This window comes from Desmodus rotundus, chromosome 3 (assembly GCF_022682495.2).
Source record: "Desmodus rotundus isolate HL8 chromosome 3, HLdesRot8A.1, whole genome shotgun sequence".
In the NCBI taxonomy this organism is placed as follows: Eukaryota; Metazoa; Chordata; class Mammalia; order Chiroptera; family Phyllostomidae; genus Desmodus; species Desmodus rotundus.
Genome location: NC_071389.1, coordinates 53074462 through 53096540, shown reverse-complemented (window position 1 = coordinate 53096540; position 22079 = coordinate 53074462). Strand labels below are relative to the sequence as shown.

Below are 22079 nucleotides of genomic sequence, written 5' to 3'. Positions count from 1 at the left end.
GGACAGGATGGGCTGTCGTCAGTCCAGCCCTTAGAGGAACGAAGTGAGCGGAGAGCCTTTCTTGCTGTGGGGGGCCTATCTGGCTAGACTAGGGAAATTCAGAGCTAAACCTTATTTTTATTGATTGGTTGATTTTTTTTAAGGTTAAGTGCTCGGTAAAGGCTAGCTGCCATGATTATTGGCTTGTCTTCTCTTGTTATTTTCTCCATTTTGCATCAAAGAAAACTGCCCGTGTTTGAGATTAATCCCAGAAGCACCACGTCCCTGAGTTTGTATTACCTTAAAATATTACCACCTTTTGTTGCTTAGGCAAACCTGGGAGCTTGAAAAATAAATGAGTTAAACTGGACAGCATCCTGGCATTGGCACCCAGCATATTGTAGGCCAATGGTTTTCAAATGGTTTATTATGTATAAAACCCACCTGGGGTGCTTGTTCAAAATGCAAATTCACAAAGCATACCTCCTGACATTCTGATCCTGGGGTAGTATGGGGCCTAGACATTTGCAAACTTCAACAAATGCCCTTGGAGGTCCTAAGAACACTGCGAAAGGCCTGTATCTTAGCCTTGGCTTCTACCCTGCTGCTGCTCTGTTCCTTGTCCTCCTCCCACCCTCCCCTCTGCTCTTCCTTTAGGAGCAGAGCCTTTAAGGCAGCACATAAAATTTCAGGCCTCATGATGTGATAAGGCAATATGATAACCTCTTACAGGAAGTCCTCCTTGACTACCACTACCCAGTGTTAGGCAGACTTTTCTCTGCTCCCAGAGTACATCTGAACACCTGCCACCCTGCCAAGGGTATTAAATTCTTTTTGGAGGTAGATGGGTCTGCACATACACATACTCTCCAAAGAGAAACAAATAAACACACTTTACACGATGGCAATGTGCTATTTATTTGCCTGTTTCCCAGACTAGAGAGGTGTAAATTTCTTGATTACAGGGACTGTGCCTTTCATTTCCTAAACCCATTTCTGTGCCTCACCCATAGAGGGAACTTAGGAAATGTTTATTGATTAAATTAATAAATATTTATTATTCACTGAGTTGTGGAACATACCTTAATTTCTGCATGAAAATGTACTCACAATGAACTTTAAAATTAAAATGTCAGAACACGATGATTTTACCAAAGAATAAGGAATTTGCAACCAGGGGGACCCTAGCAGTGCTCATTTTTCCCGGGGGAGTGCCAGAGGCAGCCTAGGGGACTGAGGTGCCCACTAGGGAGTGAGCAGAACTCAGGTTCTTGGAGCCACAGGACCAGGGAAAGTAGACTTGATCTAGATAGCCTGGGGGAAGATTACTCAGGGAACTGGAACCCCAACTCAGACCCTGGACTCCCTGGAAGCCTAGAATTTGTGTTATTACTAGTGCATGGACCTCATTTGCCTCACTTCCAGCCCCCAGGTGGTGCGGACTGGGAAAATTTAAATTAACACACCTTTCTAAAGTGACTACAGAGGAGAGATCAGCTTCCAGAGCAGAGGTAAAGTCCTTTTCCTTTACTTATTTTAATTATACCTGCTCTTTGACTTCATTCAGTCCTCCCACTCATTTGATGCCTCATTGCTTCTCAGTCCATTGGCCTTGCCCAGCCCTCAGTCCACCACGCCTTGGTGGTCACTAACAAACCCCCAATTATCTCGAACCACCATCCTTCCACAAAATCACTCTATGAAACGTAGCCTTGTATCAAGCCTATTAATCAACCCCCAATCTCTAGCTTTATTTTTATCTCTTCCCTTGATCTGCCCAAACTCTAGACAATCAAATGTGACGGGTGCAGCTCAGCTTTCTCCTCCCATTTGCCCTTCAAACCCAGAACTTTCCTGCTTCTTCTCCTGTCCATGCTATTTATTCCTCATTTAGTCCTCTTTCTCCAGACACATTTGGAAATGAATCATTTGACTAATTTTAAGGTGATCTGTATGTATCTTTGTGCACAGTACTTAGAAGATGAGCAAGGCATCTTTCTCTCTGGGAGGTAGGTGCAATGTGGGTGCAGTTCCTCACCAGATGTCACTCAAACCATTTGTGAAAGCAAATTGCTATAAACCGCACAAGGGGGAAGAAGGTAAGGTGGCTGAAGCTTATATAATAAGCAGTTGTTGATCCGGAGTCAATATTTTCCTCTTTTGATTTACCTTGTTTTTGCCCTAGAATTTAAACTTCTAGCCCAATGCTGGTAGAGGGAAGGACTCAGATGTTTGAGGAGTAAAGGATTATAATGATCGGTTTGGTTTTCCTAGATGTGGAATTTTCAATGTCAAATTTTACATACAAACATACACACACACAGAAGAACACGGAGGTATATACATGTTTGTACATATACTGTAAATTGGAAATTTGGCATTTGCATCAAGTATGGAAAAGTTGGTTTTATGTGCTTTTGAAATTTAGCTCTGGGTACCTGCCATCTTGCTTCAAAGAAAACCTCACTTTGAATGGTGAGAAGAAAAAAAGAAGAATTCCCAAGAACATAAAAGTAAAACTAATCCATTAAAATACTTATTTTCCTTTATTATTTTATTTGGATTTAAAAAAGCAGAAAAGTTTCTTAACCTTATTTAAGTTTTACCTTGAGAACTTTTAAGAGCTTGACTCTTATATTCTAAACACAGAAAGTGCATAACATCGGTCAGTATTAATTTTTAATGTGTCAATTCAACTTAGTAGAAAAAAAGCAATTTATGTGCTTCAGTAATAACTTCCACTTGTTTTAAACTAGTCTTATAAAGCTTACAATTCTATTTAATTGGCATGTAATTTAATTGCCACATAAGTTATTTAATTATATGCTCAAATGGAAAATGTCATTTATAGGCAATCATGTCCCTTTTGTTACAAGATGAAATCTAAACCTTCCTCCATCTTGTGTTTACATGTAATTCCTTCATGCTGGTCATTTGTATTGTGTGATGGAGCTATGTATTAAGTTCATTTTGCCATTGTTTACGATGGGATGGGTGTGCGTGTGTGTGGGGTGTGTGTATGTGTGGGGTGTGGTATATTTTTATTGTATTTTAGTAACTAATTCAGAGAGCCAAAATTTAACCTATTTTATCAATAAAAACGAAGGTCCAGAGGACCCGTGTTTCCTTCTTTATGGGAAGTCGGAGCCACTGGCCTCACACACCTTACTCATGGAGCTGAGCACGTCGCGTCCTCCGTTCTTCGCCTGGTTGCAGCATTTTACTTTGGAGGTTTCCCTTAGGTGTCCCTTCTACTTGGGAGGCTGTTCGGCCTCAGTAACAGTGAGATGGCTCTTCTTCATTTTCCTTTAAGCAAAATAACAATGTAGAGCCAGACAGAACTAGGGTCGAGGATCTACCTTTCACTGTCGTGGCAACCTTGGACCTTGGTAGGCCTCCAGTGTCTTGCTTGTAAACCAGGGACACTAGTTACCTTACTGGGTCGTTATGAAAAGCCTATTAGATTAAGTCCTATTATGCCTTCGCACAGTGCTTGACATATAGAAAGCCTGTGGAAATGTAGCTCTCTTCTATTAAGTGCTCAATAAGTATATGTTGAATGAGTGAGTGGATCACAATCATCCACTCTTGCCAGCTTTACTGAGGTTTAACTAACCCCAGTTATTATTGACTCGTCTGACTCCCAGTGCTCCGTTCGTTCACCCAGGGGTGGGGGACTTTTGTCTCACGTGAGGTAGAGAGTAGTTCCCGCCATGTCGAAAGTGATTGGGAAATCAGGAAAACTTTTATCTTGCCCATCTGACTAAAACCTTTCAAAAAACTTCAAATACACATCATTCACGTAACAAATATTTGTTGAGCAGCTACTCTGAGCCAGGCATTGCTCTCCAGGCAGGTTATACATCAGGGACAGTCTCTGGCGTCATGTATTTTCATTTTAGCGGAGAGAGACAACACAAATAGATAGGTCCCTACTATACTGAGTAATGATAAGAGCTGTACAGGGAAATAAAGCAAAGTAACGGGCAAGAGAGTGTTGGGAGCCGTTGTTATTTTATGTCTGTCGTCAAGGAAGCTGCTCCATACAGGTGATGATATCTGGACAAGAGACTCAAAGGAAATGAGGGCGTCAGTCATGCAGATAGACATCTGGACGTAGAGCTTTCCAGGCAAAGGGAAAAGTGAGTGTAAAAGCCCTAAGGAAGGAACATGCGTGGTGTGTTTCTGGAGGACCAAGGTGTCTGACTGGGGTGGAATGAGGCAGTGGGGGAGTAACAGAAGATGACATCAGCAAGGCAGCCGAGAGCCTGCAGATCAGTGGAAACAGTTATATTTCACATCAGAGTTTGGAAAGTTCTGTGTCCATAAATGCAAAGTGTATCCATTAGGGTTTGGCTGCAGAAGTAAAGACCTTCTGCCATATAAAGCAGGCAGTGGTTTATACAGAGAGTAAGTACTCGAACAACACTGGAAGGGAGAGAGTGATGGAGCCTGGGCTGGACCTTCAGGAGTGACTCCTAGAACAAGCTTTTAAAGTGCCTGCCAAGGGGAGTTGCTGTCTCTGCTCCCACCAAGAAGGTGAGGACTTCGGAGGACCAACTGGCTACCACCTAGGGATCAGCAAACCACCAGCAATACCACCTTCACTTCTCGCCATTCAAAGAGTTAGTGACTAAACATCAAAGCACATGTAGAAAACCCCAGGGTCTCCACAATGCTGCTTATCACAGCGATGGCCCAATGGCAGGGAGATGGCCCCATTAACTCCTGTCATTTAAACCTGGCCTGGGTGCCTATAATTGTGACAACTTGATTTTACCACAGAACTTGGCTTTCTAGCGTTTGTAATGCAGGGAGGCAGACTAGAAGGGGGCCCTACTGGATGCTGAGATCCAGCCGCTGGCTATTCACTCACTATCCACTGCTGGCAGACACAGGAGGCCACCAAGAAAATATATGATCCGCACTGAGTTTGACAAGACCACTCTGCCCACCATGTAGAGAATGGACGATGGAAACCCACTAAGGAGGCCATCACAATAATCCAATGGGAGATAACAGTGTTTTTGTGTAATCTTGTGTTTGAAAAAATATTATAATCTAGTTCAATTCACTCACTGAACTGATGTCATTCATATTCATTCACTCATTCCTTCATTCAACAGTTTATGTATTTTATAATAAAATAGACTGTGTCTCTAAATCTTAAGGAAATATAACTGGGATCTTATTGTATCGGGGGGTGATTAGATTCTTGAGTATAAGGATCATACCGTGCCCTATCAGTAGGTCCGGTGCCTGTCACAGAGCCTGAGACATGACAGATACTCACAAACCAGGTTTGTTGGAATAAAATCTATGCAGGAAGACCGTCCTCTGAATTAGGTTTTGCTGCTTTTGACAAAATGCATTTTGTTATACACCAGAAGGTGTCGCCCTAGCTCTATGTTTTCAGCACTTTGCTTTTTTTTTTTTTTTTTTTTTTTCTTTTTTTTTTTTGGCTTTTCAGTTTTGCTCTAACATATTAATTGAGTTGTTATGGAAAGAGATGATAATTTAGGCACTGTTTACAGAATAAAACTGATTTAACCTTCAGTTTTACTGTGAACTTTTTTTTCAAATGTAGTGTTCCAACTGAAATTGCCAAGTAAAAAGGAAGATTTCAAATTCAAAAACTGATTAGAGCAAAATAAAAATTCAAGATAAGATGTCAAGTTCAGAACACAGAAAAAATGTGAAGCACAAAATCAACACTTCAGAATGGTAATGGCACAATAATAGCTATAGCCACACAACTGTTTCTATCTCACAAGCAAAATGGAAATTGTGTTTGGTATTTTGGGAAAAGCACTAAAAGGAAAAATAAGGCCTAGAATAAAACGGGCTTTGTTTGTAGGATGTCTTTAACTTTGAAGAGCTCAAGATCCTGCATAATCTTGTGTTAGAAGAAATATTATAATATGGTTGACCTCACTCACTGAACTGATGTCATTCATATTCATTCATTTAAATATGGACCTATAACATTATACACATAACACTGAGTTTACAAACTGAGAATGAGAAGAAAGGAAGATGCAAACAGAAAAGGAAACACAAGGAGATAATAAATGATTGGCAGGTATAAATCTATGCAGTGAAGAAAATTCTAAAATAAGATAGGAAGGGAGCAGATACACATTACGGACCACTTGCAGCTGGAGCAGTAAAGGGGATTGACTCTGAGAATCAGCAAATCCGGGTTTTGGATTCTAAAATCTACTAGCTGTGTGACCTAAGGCTTTACAGCTCTGACCCTTCAGATGGTCCGTATTTTTCAAACATAAAATAAAACCTATCTATCTCAAATGGAGTTTTGAGGGTCAAGTAAGATAATACATGTAAACACACTTCATTTCTTTAAAATGCTGTATTAACATGAAGTACAATTAGAGGAGGAAAGTGAAGGAAACATGTATCGAGCATCCATCCTATGGCAGGTAAGTGCTGGGCATTTTATGTAACAACACCTTCTGTGTTTTCCCATAGAGAGTCAATGTGGGCAAGACTCTCTCCTAGGCAGTGAGTTGCAGCCGGAGCTCCCTGCTCCCGCATCACTTGTCTTTCTTTGCCCTGTCGCCATGTTCCAATAACCATCTCTCAAGTAGGGAAATCACAGATATTACTCCCCGTCCCTAACCACTAAAGAATTGTCAGGAAGGGTGAGCTTTATTGTAACTGGTGGTTTTCAGCTTCAGCTGCCTGGTGGTAGTGGAGAGTTAGAATTAGTGCTTCTAAGGAGGTGCTGGATGAGTTTGTCAACAAATTCCTGGTGGAAGATTTCTTTTGAAGGAAAAAGATGTAAAAGAATTTGTCATCAGATCGAGATCACATATACTTCTTAGACCCTTTTTAAGATGGAAAGATGAAACTTTTTTTTTTTTTTAATTCAAAGCTTTCTTCATTTCAGAGTGAAATCAGTTTTGGAAAATGCAACTTTAAGACAACAGGAATAACCTTACTCTGGGTATGTTCTCCATTAATGTTTACTAAATAAAAAGTTAATCTCTGTATCTGGCAATATAAACAATCTATATTTCTAAGATTATTGATGTCAATACATGAACAGAATTGTAAGTTGTTTAGTAGTTTTTAATTTCCAATTCAGAAATAATTGGATGTAAACAGGCGAAACACGTTTTCTTACTTTTAGATGCATTAGAGTCAAGGGTGTTATTATTCTAATGAACTTTACACAGGCTGGGTAAGAAATAAGTAGCAAAAAATAAAATGGTGAAAGTGAATTCCAAGAGTTTATTTAGCGTAAGGTGTAGAAAGCCAATCTTACAGCTGTGTGTCCCCAGTCTGAGCCTAACATCCTCTCCTTTTATGTGTCCTTGGCTTTTATACAGATTGTTAAGTTTTTACATAGGAATTAAACTTTTCATCCTGCAAGAGTTGGAGACATCTGGATCAGTATCACACAAACACTATCAGAATATCGGCAATCTATGCAATGGATTTTAACTTTTATAGATTTTCTTGTACACATTTGTAAAACTTCATTATTTCCATAGCTGTTAAACTAAGGCTATTGCCAGTTACTAAAAAGGCAGGTCGAATATTATGTCAATTGCTGGTGAGTGGCTCTATTCCTTGATAAGGTTACCAGTACTGCTGTTCAATGTTTTGTACACAGTGCAATCAGTGTTATTCCAGAAGGTAATGGTAATGAACGAAATTCCACATCCACAAAGGAGACAGCAGGGCAGTCTTGCACTTTGGTCTTTATCTGTAATCAGATGCTTTATCACCACAAATCCTGTCTGTCAAGTTCACTCAATAAGCTGGAGTTATTAGTACAGGTTGTTATTCCTCGTTTTGATAATGAGCTCCAGTACTGGTGGTTGCTCAGAAAACCACAGAAAGCAAAGCAGAGGACTCGTCATTAGACAGCAGACTACACAGGCAGTGGGAACTGGATATAGCTTTTAACTCCACACCATACATGGTAATTTTGGGTTGCTTGCCTGATTTGCCTAGGGCGACTAAAAACATCACCTTAGGCCAAGTCAGGCTAATTGTCAGCCTATGCAGTTGTGCCAAATTTGAGAAATGATTGACAACTGGATATATACTCTCAGATGTGTGACCCTGTAGTTCATAGTCATTAGCATCCAGTCACTCAGTCAGGGTTGGCCTGCCCCAAAGACATTAGTGGAGGCCAGACCTCGGATAAGACCCGGGAGCTCTGGGGAGGAGCAGTGGCACGCTTTCACTCAGGTGTTCACGGTTCTTGTTGCATCATTGACCTTCACTGCGCAGGAAAAGCGGATGGCTTAGGGCCTACCGATGACTTTGTCTGACACCCATCTGTGCACGGGGAGGTTCGGGCTGGACACCATCTGGCCTGACTCGGCCAGTCGTTTCATCAGGTGGCTGCCTCTCCGTGGTGATGGATTTCTCTGAATAGCTGAGTGTGTCGAGCATTAGCTAAGTAAGAAACAATGTATAAACTCTGATGTTGCTCAGCACATTTATTCTCAATCTAGAAAAGCATAACTACTCATCTGTCTGTGATTTGCCTATAATTATAGGGAACACACATGATTATAAAATCAATTATTAGAATGTCTGCATATTATATCCATCACCTTTACAGTCTAACCATATCTCAAACTCTGTTCTTTCTACATTTATTCTTTAAAATTTTTTATTTGTGCTTCTAGTGTTCTGTTGTTTAATCAAACTTGCACTAAAGCTAAAATCAATATGAACAAGCTGTCAGACCTCCCATCGAAAACCGGGGCTGGTGTCAGATGTGCTGTGAACTGAAGGGTTACGCTTTAGTTGGGGAAAGACACACAATTATATAGGAAGTATGACTTTTCACCCAGTCAGAGAGGAAAAAGCATCCAAGGAATTAAAGCTATTACCAGGGCCTCCTGGTGGTGGTCCCCACCTGATATATCTTTGCTGAACTTTCTAAGATCTCTGCTGCTTCCAAAGAATGTCTTTCTCTTCAGACTTGGCCTTGAGAAATTTAATTTGCCCTTTGGGGAAAAAATATCTACTCTCTACATACAGGGGCTGGAATTGCCAGAGGGTCCAGTTGCCTCCCAAGTTTGTTACCAAGTCAAGAGAGGAATGAGCACCCAGGAGCCCCAGCAGGACAGTGCGGGGTGGCCTCTAGCTTTCAAACCCTGCAGAGCAATCTCATGTGGGGGAACCACCCTAATGGAGTCTCTATAGATCTTCCCATCAGTGTAGTTGTTCATACTTTTCTTTATTTTCAGTTGCCCAGTAGGTATCTGTGGGCTCACCTGGAGACCTAAATGCCTGCCTGGGCTTTCCCCCCACCCTCCTCTGAAAGGCAGGCTTTCCTTTTCAGAGGCAGTGAAGTTCTAATCTGCAGTCACAAGCCAGAAGCCAGGGGGCAGGATTCTAAGCACAGATAATTTTTCTTTGGCCCGCATAGTGTTCTAAAAAGTAGAAAATGTCACCAAACTTATCTCTGTTTTTTAAAGCTTCTTTGAAAAAATAAGATGTGGCAATTCTAGAAGGCATTTCTAAAAAGCAACCCATAGCTGCGCCCAGGAGCTCAGCTTCTTCCACAGGCTGTGTGGTCTCCTCCACTACAAACCTGTCACTCCCGGTGTCTTGTGTTTTTCTCCCTCCTTTGGGTTTCTGGCTTCTGGTTTAAGACCAAAAGAGGCAGGAAAATATTCCAGAGCAGACACCTCTCCAACAGCGGAGCTGGCAGAACTCATTCACATGCAGAGAGCAGCATTGGGTTCTTTATTCTTACTTTTCTCAAACATCCTCACTCCTTTCAAATTGTGATTCTTGGGTCTTCCGGGCATAAAAAAATAAAATGTGCTTTTTACCAAACTACATGCTCTCTGTGGCTTTTGCTTAGCTACAGAAGACTTAAGAGAAACTGAAATTGGCACATATGAGGATTGGCTCAAATACCTAATGCAAGGCCTCAAGCTGCTTCCATGAGGGAGGTGAAGGGATGTCCTTGTTCCAGCGCTGGGGGAGGTTCAGAAGGGATTGTCACGGTCTCTGTACACACAACATCATATAGCCGCAGGGTTAGAGTTTCCTAGGAGAAGCTTCACAATCTATTTATTTCAATATAACTCTGCACAAGATCTCCTCTAGGATGTTTGGTCATTTCTAGGGATAAAGAACTCTGCCATCCAACATGGTCCATTCCAGTTTGGGATACGTCTTCTGTAACATGGGCGTGAAGTGTGTCCTTTCTCATAGAATTGTTGCAATAGGATTTCTAATTTTTTCTTTGGTTCTTTTATTGAGCCAAAAATCATTTCATGACTTGTTCTCCTAATGATCTCCCATGAAACTTCTCAGTCTCTTCTCTCTTCTGCACAAAATGTGTTCCAATATTTGATGACGCTGACCCTTTCCATGGTCCCTGCTACATTTAGTATCTATATCACCGGTTATTTCAATGGTTTCTTCTATAAAATGATTTCTGGTTCACCATTTTAATAAACTTATACTTGTTATTGCATTTTTAAATGTAATTATTTTATTTTAGAATGTTGAATATAATACCCAGAGGTAAGTGAAACAGGCTTTTCTACCTTAATTTTAGCAGAGGTCTCAGAGGCAGAGAAGAGAACAATGGGTGCCCATAGGGCTGCCAGTCGCATGACTGTGGGGGCACCCTTCACAGCATGTCTGTGTGAACAGCTCACCCTGCAGCTTCGCAGGCTGTGCGCAGCCCGTGTGATCGCACACGGACGTCCCAGGCCTATCCTAGAGAGACATGCTGGACACACGAGCAGGATACGCACTAGCCTGCGGCTCATTACCAGGCAAAGAGGAAGCAGCTGGTCGTGAGGATTTCATTGGAGAGAGCTGCAAATGTGTTTTCTGTTTCCACATCTACCTGCAAGGGTGAGAGGGAACGCTTCCCCCTTATCTTAAACCGAATGTAGAGGGCTTTCAGAGCGCAACTCAGAGAGCTTGGGCTTCGCTTCCGAATTTGGAGAATGCAGTGGCTGACACGTACCTGAGAGATAAATCTATCATGTGGGAATAGTGTTCCAGATGTGATTAGATCACTAAATATGATCTGAACACAGTAGGACTTTACATCCAAGAATGTAAATCAGTGTTACATTGATGTTCTTAGTTGCCACATCACAAAATTGCCTCATGTTGACTTTGCAAGCAACTATTCGAGTATTTCTCATATGAACCATAGTTTGCTCAGATAGCTTGATATTTTATATAGAAAAATAATTTTTGTGAGGTTAAATCAGAATCAACTTGCTGCAGAGGCAGTGTCACTGAAGGTGGACTCAGGCAGCTTTGGTTTGTGTCTTGTCGACTTAGTTAGCCAAGCCATTAATCTTTCTGACCCTCAATTTTCTCGTCTGAACCATGAGAATAACGCCACCCCCAATCCCAGCTGTGAGAATTCAATGAGATATTGTATGTGGGTGGTCAGCACATGGGAAGCTCTGCACAAACACTGGTTCCTCTCTGCCTCCTTGCTGACCCCCTCAGTTTGTGGTTTTGCTCATCCCCAGCCACCCCGAAGGGGACAGTGTGACACAGGAGCTGAGAGCTGTTGCTAAATGGGTGTCACCACTTACAAGCATGTGACTTGGGCAAATCACTTCATTTCCCTGCTTCTCAGCACCTTCCTCTGTAAAAAGGGGGAAATAATAGTATTTGAGTATAAGATGAAGATGTCATATAAAGCATTGAGCACAGGGCCTGGCACACAGCACATATTCAGTAATTTTTATTTATTTATTTATTTATTTATTTATTTTCTGCCATTACTTCTGTTGCAACTATAGCAGTTTCTTAATTTGCTTTGGTGATAAGGCCTATAACTGCTGTCTGGAAATGTAGACAAAGAGTATCTTTGAAACAAGTTTAATCACTGTGCTTGCTCTGGGGATGAGTGAACTGCCATTAATTTAGTGGCCTGAAAATGAGTAGCCAGTTTCCAGGGGGAGGAGGGAGGGGGAGGAATGGCCACAGAATGCCATTTTGACTGGCTCTTGTTCGTTTCAAGCCACATTTCCTTCAAAAACCTCTTGCCGTTTCCTCTGAGATATATTCTCCTTCATATTCTAGGTTTCCCGACCATGTCCCCCAAAGTGACAGGGTGACTTTCATCTCATCACTTCCATTTATTCCTACAGCTCCTCCTTTTATCAAATTAACTGAAAAGGAGTGGCTTCCCTCATGGGCTCCTGTGAGCCCACTGCCCTCTGGCCCTTCTACTAACACCACATTGTTCAGCATTGTCCCTGCTGTCATCTCTGGTTCCTGCGGTGCTTCGTCCCACTACCTCTCTGGACTGTAGGAGACAAGGTGCAAAGGAGCTAAGTTGCAAAGAGACGGAAAAAGTAAATTTAGGTTTGTCCTGGGCAAGAGCTGAGATTTAGGATATAACATAGTATTTGACAACCTTTTCATAATCAAGAGCTCCTTGTATATTTTTATGTATTTATTTTTTAAATGATTGTCTTTAAAGGCCTTTTATAATTACACTGGTGATTAACAGCACACATATAATTTTTAAAAAATTTTTATTTAGTCTTTATTTTTTCCATCTCCATTTAGTCCCCTTATACTCCCGGCCCCCAGCAACCCCCACACTGTTGTCCACGTCTGTGAGTCTTTTCTCCAACCATTATAAGCCTAATGTTTTGAAAAAGACTATTTTTATTCTGGAATGATAACAAATAGTGTCTTCATATGAGAAACCCAAATGTACCATATGAGACCACCTATTATAAATTCTGATAACAAACAAAAATAAAGAAAACATTTTTATTTAGCTTGGGCCATCATGCCCTCTGCAAATATATTCTTCCTTCTAGACTTGTGGAAATCCTGAAAAGAGTTTGCACACCCATATTTTACCTCACTCATATCTCATTGTCCAGAACAAGTCCTATGCCACCCTGAACCTCGAGGCGGCGGAGATGTGCACGCCTCTCCTATAACCTAAAGTGGACAAGAACCAGATACTGGCGAATAGCAGCCCCTTCCACAGCGACCAATGCCCTTTCTCTGATTTGCATATGGCAAAATAGGGGAGTCAGACCCTGTCACCTCTTCCTAAACCAGTGCTTTATCATGGTATATCTGACAAAAATTCTCACAATTCAAATATCACATATGTGTGACTACTCAAATCCAAGAGAAAAATCATAATGTCAAGCAAAATGAAGGGGGTTTGTCAATTTCCTGCTTTTTCTATTTGTGAATAATTGAAACTGTGTACCTTCCATTTAAGATTTTGCCTTTTTCTCTGTCACTTATTTGCCTTCTAAGTCAGTAAAGCTGTGTTTCTCCTCTTGGCTTCTCTTCCCAGATCGCTAAGTGCTTCTCCACGCCATTGCACACTCCAGTGTTAAAGCTTTGCTTTCCCGGCTTTGACTTACAGCCGAGGACATCGCCTCAGGTGCTGTGAGTGACTATGGACCACATTGGGGGGAAAAGGCCATAAAATCTGTGCTTCTGTTTCTAACGTTGCACAATGTCGGCTCCTCAGAGCACTTCTGCTGTGTCCCCACCTGCCTGATGTTTAGCTCAGAGATGGAAGTGGCTGCCAAGACAGCACTGCACGGCGCGGGCACCAAGCCCTGTCCTCCAGAGCCCCCATCTTCCACGTAAACGTGGGGTCGGATGCGCCCTTTATGACGTGGCTACAAAACGGTCTGTGTCTCAAGCAACCACCAGATATGTTTCCAGATAAATTTGTAGTGCTCAGGAGCTCATAGTTTTGCTGTTTTAATCCACCTACCTATGGATTCATTTTCACTGTTTTGTTTTTTTCTGCAGTTGGCTGGTGGATATTCCCTCCAGCTCCCATTCCAGAATTGTATTTTCCTCTTTGTGTGTTCTCTGATGTTGGCCTGCACTCCGTTTTTCAAATCATAATAGGCAAGTCTCATTAATTCAGAATCTATGATCACCCCCAAATGACCAAACTTTTCTTTAACCTCTGCGCTATTAGGCAGGAGGGTTGACCACATGGTTACTAGTGAAAGCATACTCAAGCTCCTCTAGGGGTGCTTATTTATATGAAACTATTTATATTTACATGTTAGTTAACAAAGTGTTTTTAGTCAATATCTACCTCTCGAGGACCTTATCAAGAGGCACTTCCTTAATCTAGTTTGAGTTACAATATGAACTTGTAAGTAATGAAGATACATATTTTATAAACATATTTCATTGTATTTTTTCACTACCATGTATCGCTGCAATCACCACGCTGTTGTTCATGTCCATGAGTACTTTCTCCTTTTTGCTCAATCCCTCCCCCCCACACCCCACCCCCGAACTGTCAGCCTGCTCTCTATCTGTGAGTTGTCTCTATTTTGCTTGTTAGTGCTAAGTGCAATGAGCCAGTGAGAGGAAGACAAATACTGTATGATTTCACTCACATGTGGAGTCCGATGGACGAACTGAAGCCATGTTGTTATTTAAAGATGGATGCTGCAGTTCAGATGATTTGTTTTACGAGCTGGACTATCACCACCCCCATATGAACGAGCCCGGTCTTCAGCCCAAAGGCATGCATCGCCCTCAACCTGAGTTTAAGAAGTGCAGTGTTTTTGTCTCCATGATCAAATCCAAGGGCTCACAGTCCTCTTGCTTATGGTGCCAGAATTCTTGAAGGTCAGGGCTGTCCCGCTTTCATGGAAGAGCCAAGTGCAGTGTTGTTTAAACCAAATCAGGCTGTAAAATGTTTTAGGAACGTTTGCTCTTAGGGCTAGAAGGTGTGGAATATTCTATTCCCTCTGTCAGAAAACACAGGTGTGGTAATCGATAAAGTTCTTTTCACCAGCCACAATATCGAGTCTCTGTACATGGGGAATGTTGAGAGGAGAAGAGTTGGTAAACCTGAGAACAACTTTCCCTGAGATTAGTGACCTTAAGTTATTACCCTCTCCGTCTGTGGCCATGCTTCCTTACCTCTGGGAACTGGGAAGGAAGAGAGCAAAGTGTTAAGAGTGAGTTCTCAAATCATGGGGAATGGGATTTGAATCTCAGCTTGTGCCACTTGGTAGCTGGTACTTAACTTATCTGAGCCACAGTTTCTTCATCTGCAAAAGAGGGATAAAAATAACCCTCACCTAACAACTGTGAGGATTCCGTGAATGGAACACTTCGCATAGCCCCTGGGACATAGCAAAGTCAATGAGGAGTCTCTGATCCTGGGACCAGTGGAGCCTGCATGGAGTTCTGAGCACTCCCAGTGTGCTCTCTGTTTCTCATGGTGACCAGTAGTGTCAGACGTTCGTAGGAAACTGCTTAGGAAACATTGGATCAAGTTGACAAACTTAGTCCCCCACTGCCTAAGTCATTATGATGGCTCTGCTCAGTTCCTCTTCCCAAGTTCATTGCCTGTGCTTTAGAAAGCACTTTTGCTAGTGGTGGATAATCACAGATGTGGTGAGCTTGTTAATATGTAACAAATACACTCATATGTAGGTGGGGCCAGGGCCAGAGAACTAATTATTCATGACTCTTAGCCATAGGCTTCCCATTTCCCATTTCCAATTGGAGTGCCTAGGAAAATACGAATTACATTCCTTATACCATTTATTCAATGGGCACTTACTAAATACCACCTTCGCTCATGGCTATGGGGTTGGCACTGGTGGAGAAAGCAGAAACTTAGCCTGGGGCTGGAGGCGGAAAGACATGCAGACAAACAACACAGACTATGACATGTAGCATGAGAGGTGCAGACAATACACGTGGGAAGAGGAGGTGACCCCGCAGCAAATTTGACTCACTGGAGCCCTGTTCAAATCTCATCTCCTTAATGAAGCCATCATCTCCTACCTCTTCTCTGTTTTCTCTTTTCTTTCTTTTTTTTCTGTTCCAAATTGCAACTATCATTAATATTTGGGCTGCAGGAACCAGGACAGGGTCTCCAGACACCAGCAGAGTCTACTGTCAGCTTGAGAGGCTCAAAGGGAAGGTCTTGGCTTGTTGAGGTGTCTTTTCACCCCAAACCCCACCTACCCAGCCACCTCGTACACATCTCCTAAGGCTCCTCTGTGGGTTTTCTCCTGACTTCCCTGGACAAACCTTTAAGGGTAGAAAGGGGAAATGTACTTATCAGTAACATAATTATTTGAAAACAATAAAAACACAAATATCCTTTATTCTTCTTTTATATTTCTCAGTGGTTATGCCTCCCCAACAGCCTCTATGTTTCTCTCTTCTCCATCATGGCCAGTCTCTTCCCTCGCCTGGTGTAGAATCCCTGGGAGAGGATGGTGAGGAAAAATCAGGGTGTCCAGAAGAAAAAAATAATGCCATTAGTGAGAAGTGATGTTCAGCATCACAAAGAGTGGGTACACGGCTGGAAATGGGGGGAATAGGTGTAGGATGGGAACATTAGTCAGAAGCTACCTCTGAATCACAACTTACACATGCCTCCACCGCAGCTCTTATCCCTTTGTCATCCGCGGTCTGCATGTCTGTACAGACTTCAGGCTGAGGGCAGACAGGAATCGTGTTCATCCCTGACACCTCAGGCATAGTAAATACCATTGATTCCTTATGGCCACTAAAGAAGTTCATTGACTTTCTCATTCCAGCTGATCTGTCTGCAGATTCTATCCAACTCAGAAATAGGGATAGAAGCTGGAGAAACCTTGCCTATTCCGATCACTCAGAACTCTAAATTCGGGATGCCCCTTCGAGTTGGTCCCTCTATCCACTGCATTCGTCCTCTCGGCCTTTCCTGCACCTAATGCCATGGGTCACTAAATGGCTCACTGGAATGAAGCTGATTAGGGAGGCTTATTAAAGAAGGCTGGAAAACAATTCAGGTTTGAAATTTAATCCTTGTACATTTTCTCTTCATTCTTCAGGTTCTCAGTGCTATAGCTTTTAGTGACCCAGGCTAATGTTGGCTGATGACAGGTACTAGGAAGTTCTCGTGTAAACTTAACCACCTGCACAATTGTGGTCTTTGGAAATGCTTTCATTACCTACTTCCTACTGGGGTTTGAGGTGGTGTTAATAAAAAAAGGCAGCTCTGGGGTCACATCAAATTATCATGCATGTCTGTTGCATCTGAGGAGAAAGTCTTGATAACTTGACCCTTATCTGGAAGAGAACGATACACCCAGGGGGAAACTTCCTCCTCCCCTGCCTATTCACTCCGCATCCCTGTAGTGAGCACTCTGCGAAAGGCACTGTGACAGGTGCTGGGGATGGGAGGGTGCAAGATGTGTCCAAAGTCCTTGCGGGTAAATTATCTCTCTGATTGCAGTGACAGCCTAGGCCAGGGCTCGGCAAACGTTTTCTGTAAAGGGCCAGATAGTAAATATTTTAGATGTTAGGGGCCGTCAGGTCACTGTTGCGACGACTACTCAGTCCTGCCTTGGTAGCACCGAAGCAGCCATCGATAACTCGAATGAATGGTATGGCTGTGTTCCAGTAGAACTTCATTTATCGGCAATGGAATATGAATTTCATGACATTTTCATGTATCATATAATATTATTGTTTTGATTTTTTTCAACCATTTACAACTGTAGCAACCATTCTTGTGCACTGTACAAAAAGAGGCAGGGGCCTGGGTTTGGCCCTTGAGCCATAGATTTTCCACCCCTGATGTAAGAGATGGTCACTGGTCGGTTAGATGATGTGTGATTTCTAAGTCGAGCTCCTGTTCAGTCAAAATGGAGATCTAACCACCATTGTAGGAGTAACCTTTGTCTTTTCTTCTTTCCTACCTCTGTAAATCTCCTGTCCTCCAAACCCCCAACTCCCTAGGTCTTTTTACAAAACAGAGCTCTTTTATACATTTATGATACCACTGAGAACATCCGGGGACTCGTTTTCCTGGGAGAAAACAAAAATGACTCCGATGCCTATTTGGTCTCTAAAATGGTTTAATTTCATATTTCTCGTTCCCTATCTCCATACTAGAAATTCACATAAAAACTCCTTCCCGCTAAATTCCCAATACATTTTCACAGTGAGCATTTTTTGACGTGAAAATTAGTAGCGCCCTTGTGGAGTTCATCAGGGACGTGACATTGTGCAGCTCAGAGGGGTGGAGAACTCAAACCCCGTCTTTGAGTTAATGCATGCTTCTGAGGGTACCTCGCCGTCAGTTGAGTGCTAGGGATTCATTTCTTCAGAGTCCTGGGCATCTATTTAGTGTATTTTAATTTCCTGTCTCATTCCACCAGTGAGAGAATATCATTTTCTATTTTCACAAATAAATTAATATGTAACAACTAGTACCTATGTAAAATTATATTATTTACACCATCCTTAGGGGTTGGCAACACTCGGGCAAATTATAATATCTCTCCCTAGTCCCTTCTCCCTTGCTCCCAATTTTTATCCAGGTGAAATCTGGTTACAGTGATCATTAAGGATAGCCTGAACTGGGAACAGTCAGTGGGGGTAAGCATACATGGGGAAGCGCTGGCCCAAGTCCTCTTTATGGCTGCACGATAATTAAGTATCTATAGGGCTTCCTTGTTTAAGCTTCAGATGCCACTTTTACATCTCACATCTTCCTTCTTTGACAACCTCTGCCTCTCTCTAGCTGTAGTCATCTGGTCCCCAAACCAGCCTTGGAATCTGAACTATTGAGCTAGGACCCCCCCACCCGCCATCCCCACCAACAAACCCCCCTCCCCACCCTCCCTCCACACACTGGGATACTGGGATGCCTCCGGTCTTTCAGATCAGAGAACTCTGACAGCATAGAAAATGTGCCTTCTGCAGCAATTCACAGGAGCTGTAGGAAAAGGAGTTTGTTATTGTTAAAAACACTTAGAGGCTTTAGAATCAGACACAGTTGGATGTGGATTCTGGTTTTTCCACCTAGCAGCTCTTATAGGCTTCGGGCAAAATAATTAACTTTCCTGTGTCTTAGTTTGAATAGGTATAAAACGGAGGAGAAGTGCTGCCTCCTAGAGTAGAGATGTGGATTAAATGAGCTAATGAACACTTAGTAAGGGCTCACTAACAGGCTGAGGAGAGCACTTAGTAAAGTACTCAATAAAAATGCTCCCATTTTGAGGACATTAACAATTTTTCCCCTTCATTTATACTTCAAATAGTTATTGAAGTGCTGTTTGCTTCTAAGAATACAAAAACGTAAAATAGAGAAGCTCATGGACAAATAAAAAAGGCAGCCATAGACCATTATGTGCAGTACAGGGGGATGAGTGTAAAACCAAGGCATGTCCAGGCAGTGTGGGCCCCAGAGGTGGGAGTCACCAGTAGACTTGGGGACATCAAGGAAGGTGGTGCTTATGCTGAGTTGAAGGAGGAATAGAAGTTTGTCGGGTAGCAGAGGTGGGAGTGTATTCTCATTCGAGGGACAGCACAAGATTTGTTTTGCGAGAGTTTAGGGCAGTAGAGGTGGGGACAGTGGTCACAAGTGAGGCTGATGAAAGATGCTGGGACAGATGATGAAAGGCCTTGACTGTCATGCAAAGAAGACCGGGCTCTGACATGTTCAGTGGGCCTTTCTGATATCGGGAAAGCTGAGAGCCATTAACGAGGCGGCACCCACTTGTAAGCGTGGCTGAGTTAGACTAGAGATCCATGTGTCCAGCCAGTCATTTCTACATGAGGAACCTGAGGTCAGAGATCAAGTCACGCAGCAAAACCCCAACAAAGCAAGAACAGGACTAGGAATAAGTCATGTGAATCCAATGACTTAAAATTCCTCCATCCCGAGGCCCTCTCATTGAAATCCAGGCTTCTTCATTACAGCCTTGCGTTCTACATACCGGATTCAAGTGCAGCTACAATTCCAGCAGGCTTTATCGAGTAACTGCATCTTCCCCACCTTCTGAGCATCGGAACTGCCGGCCCTGCCTGCTGGGAGTGGGGACATCAGCTAGGAGCGAAATGGGAATTTTACAAGGAAGAAATGAACCAATTACAGCGCCTTGCAGATGCAGAAACAAAATAAAAACCCAGAGCAGACTGAAAAGACTTCTTTCTTACCCTTGAACTTGCAATCTGGAGTCTGTTTTACAACTGGGAACCAACGCATCACACTGTAGTTGCTCCCTGCTGTTACTAGCAGCTTCAGCCACCCCTCAGCCCTTCCCCAGGGCCTAGCAGGAAACACACCAGCCTAAACCGGTTGTGTGTGTGCGTTTTCGGAGTACAGGTGATGGGGACCCCGCGCCCTGGGCAACAGAGCAGGAGCCTGGGTCTCCTCCTACGTCGGGGCCCAGAAAAAGGGCTAGAAGCTGAGCTTCACTTCTAGCTTCCCCGGGCTCAGTTCCAGCAGCGCCCTGGCTTCTCCGGAACCTGGGCGCTTGCCTTCCCCCCCTCCCTTAGCAACCGGGAGGCTGTGGATACCGCCAGTGGGTGGGGGCTCGGGAGGCTGCGAGTAGCTTGGGCGCAGGGGCGGCAGCAGCCCAGCCCAGGTGCCCCGCGAACCCGCGACCGCAGTGCGGAGCCGCCCGCGAGCGCGGCTGTCGCGGCGCCAGCGAGCGCGGGGGGGCCCCACGCACCTGCCCCGGGGTCCAAAAAAGATCCTGCAAAAATGAGCCACTCTCACCCCTCTGGGTAAGTGACAACTGGAGCTTTTCCACGCCGCGGCAGGTGGCGGCTTCAGCCAGAGGCCTCTTCTCCTCCCTCCTGCTGCAGAACGAAGGGGCGAAAGGGAGCGCGACGGTGGTGGGGGGATGGGCTCGGGGAGTAAAATAATACGGATTCTGTTTTGCAGAAGGATGGCAGAAATCCTAGGCTTTGCATTCCTCCCTCCCTTTGCTCTCTTATTTTCACCGACGTTCACCCTTTTTGAAATTTTCACTCTGGAAGGATTAAAAACTGGATGTGAGAAACGCACACATTAAGCGGGGATGTTAGCTGGGACCCAGAGGGTCCTGTGGTGTGGAACACGTGTGTTTCAATGCAAAATAGAGGTCACCAAAATACACATTCGTTTGCAGATACGGGAGCGAGATAAATTCTCACTGTGGCGTCTTGGGTACAAAGGAGGCGTGAGTTAACTTAAAGCTGGGGGGGCTGCATTGGGAAGGGTGCCCCTTACCTCTGGGTTTTTATCCGCCCAGTCCCAAAAGGAACGTATAGGGCCGTTAATAGCCTTTTGGTCAGGGAAGGTGGTATGACACGGGAAAGGAAGGAGAAACGAAGGAGTTGTGTACTTGTATGTTTACCGCTGATCTCCCCTTGCTTTGGGCAGGGTGACCCCTCAGAAGACGTTTTTGGCAATTATTCAATCCATTCTAGAAAGTTAACACAGCCAATACGGGCTGTTCCCCGCCACCCCCCCTTCCAGCCTCCCCAACTCCCTCAGATAATCTTGGGCTTTTTACTGGAAGAGTGAATATCCAATTTCTTTCTGAACGAAACAATGCCATGCATATTAGATAGTTTTTTTATTATGATACATCTAGTAAGTAGATAATATCCCAGTCTATCTTGCAACTAATTCGAAGATGTTTTCTTTTTTAATTGGATTTGTTGCCCATTTTCAAGAGCAGCAAATTAGCAGAGGACAACTTATTTAAGATCACTTGGGGTCTGTGGCGTCTGGAATACCGCAGGAGTCGTGCGTCGGGCTTGCAGTCACACTTAAAGGTTTTATTTCGTAATGACTTCTGTGAGTGTCGTGACGTAAACATGTTTGGAGAAACTAAAGGCATGTCAGGCACCACGTTGGAAGTCAGTTTCAGAACTTTCTGGAAAGTGATGTAGTTATGACCAAACAAGCTTCTTATTTTATCCCGAATGGAGTTCAGGGGCTGTGCCGTTTTGACGCTGACCTCCCGTGCAGCCTGAGTTGGCTGCGGGTCACGTAGGCCGTCACTGGCTCTGCTTTCCTGCAGCTGCTGTTTGCAGTGGGGCCCCATTTGGGAAAATGAAGGTGTCAGCCATGGTTGTCTTCCTGTGTTTTTCAAGTTTTTGGCTAAGTTAGAATCTGATTAGACCATTTAATCGTCTATTTTAAAATGTGGAAAAACCTGTAGCTGCTTATGAAATTGTGCACGATTAAGATTTCAGAAACGAAGTGAAATTTTTCTGAAGCTCCATTAGTTGCAAGCACATGGGAAAAGGAAACTTTGTGACCTGGTGGAAGAGTGTGTTTTATGGTACTCTTCGAGAAAGAAATT

General features: G+C 43.3%; 1 protein-coding gene and 1 long non-coding RNA gene across 5 annotated transcripts in view; one reads left to right on the top strand and one right to left on the bottom strand.

Moving 5' to 3' along the window:
- Nucleotides 1–16070: 16070 nt before the first annotated feature.
- Nucleotides 16071–20600, bottom strand: LOC123480276 (uncharacterized). 2 transcript variants are annotated; one of them, XR_011650974.1, is made up of 4 exons: nt 20454–20600; nt 19716–19803; nt 16375–16440; nt 16071–16207 (listed from the first exon to the last, which is right to left on the bottom strand). It is a non-coding gene; the product is annotated as an uncharacterized lncRNA (long non-coding RNA). The 2 variants fall into 2 exon arrangements; XR_006656196.3 differs by having other exon boundaries at nt 16074–16207; nt 19716–19825.
- ERICH3 (glutamate rich 3) overlaps nt 20425–22079 on the top strand; it is a 112909-nt gene continuing 111254 nt past the window's right edge. For all 3 annotated transcript variants that reach the window (XM_053920811.1, XM_053920812.1, XM_045199549.2), the window contains exon 1: nt 20425–20508. In XM_053920811.1, the coding sequence (XP_053776786.1) occupies nt 20486–20508 (23 nt within the window). In that variant the 5' untranslated portion in view covers nt 20425–20485. The remainder of the gene's footprint in view (nt 20509–22079) is intronic.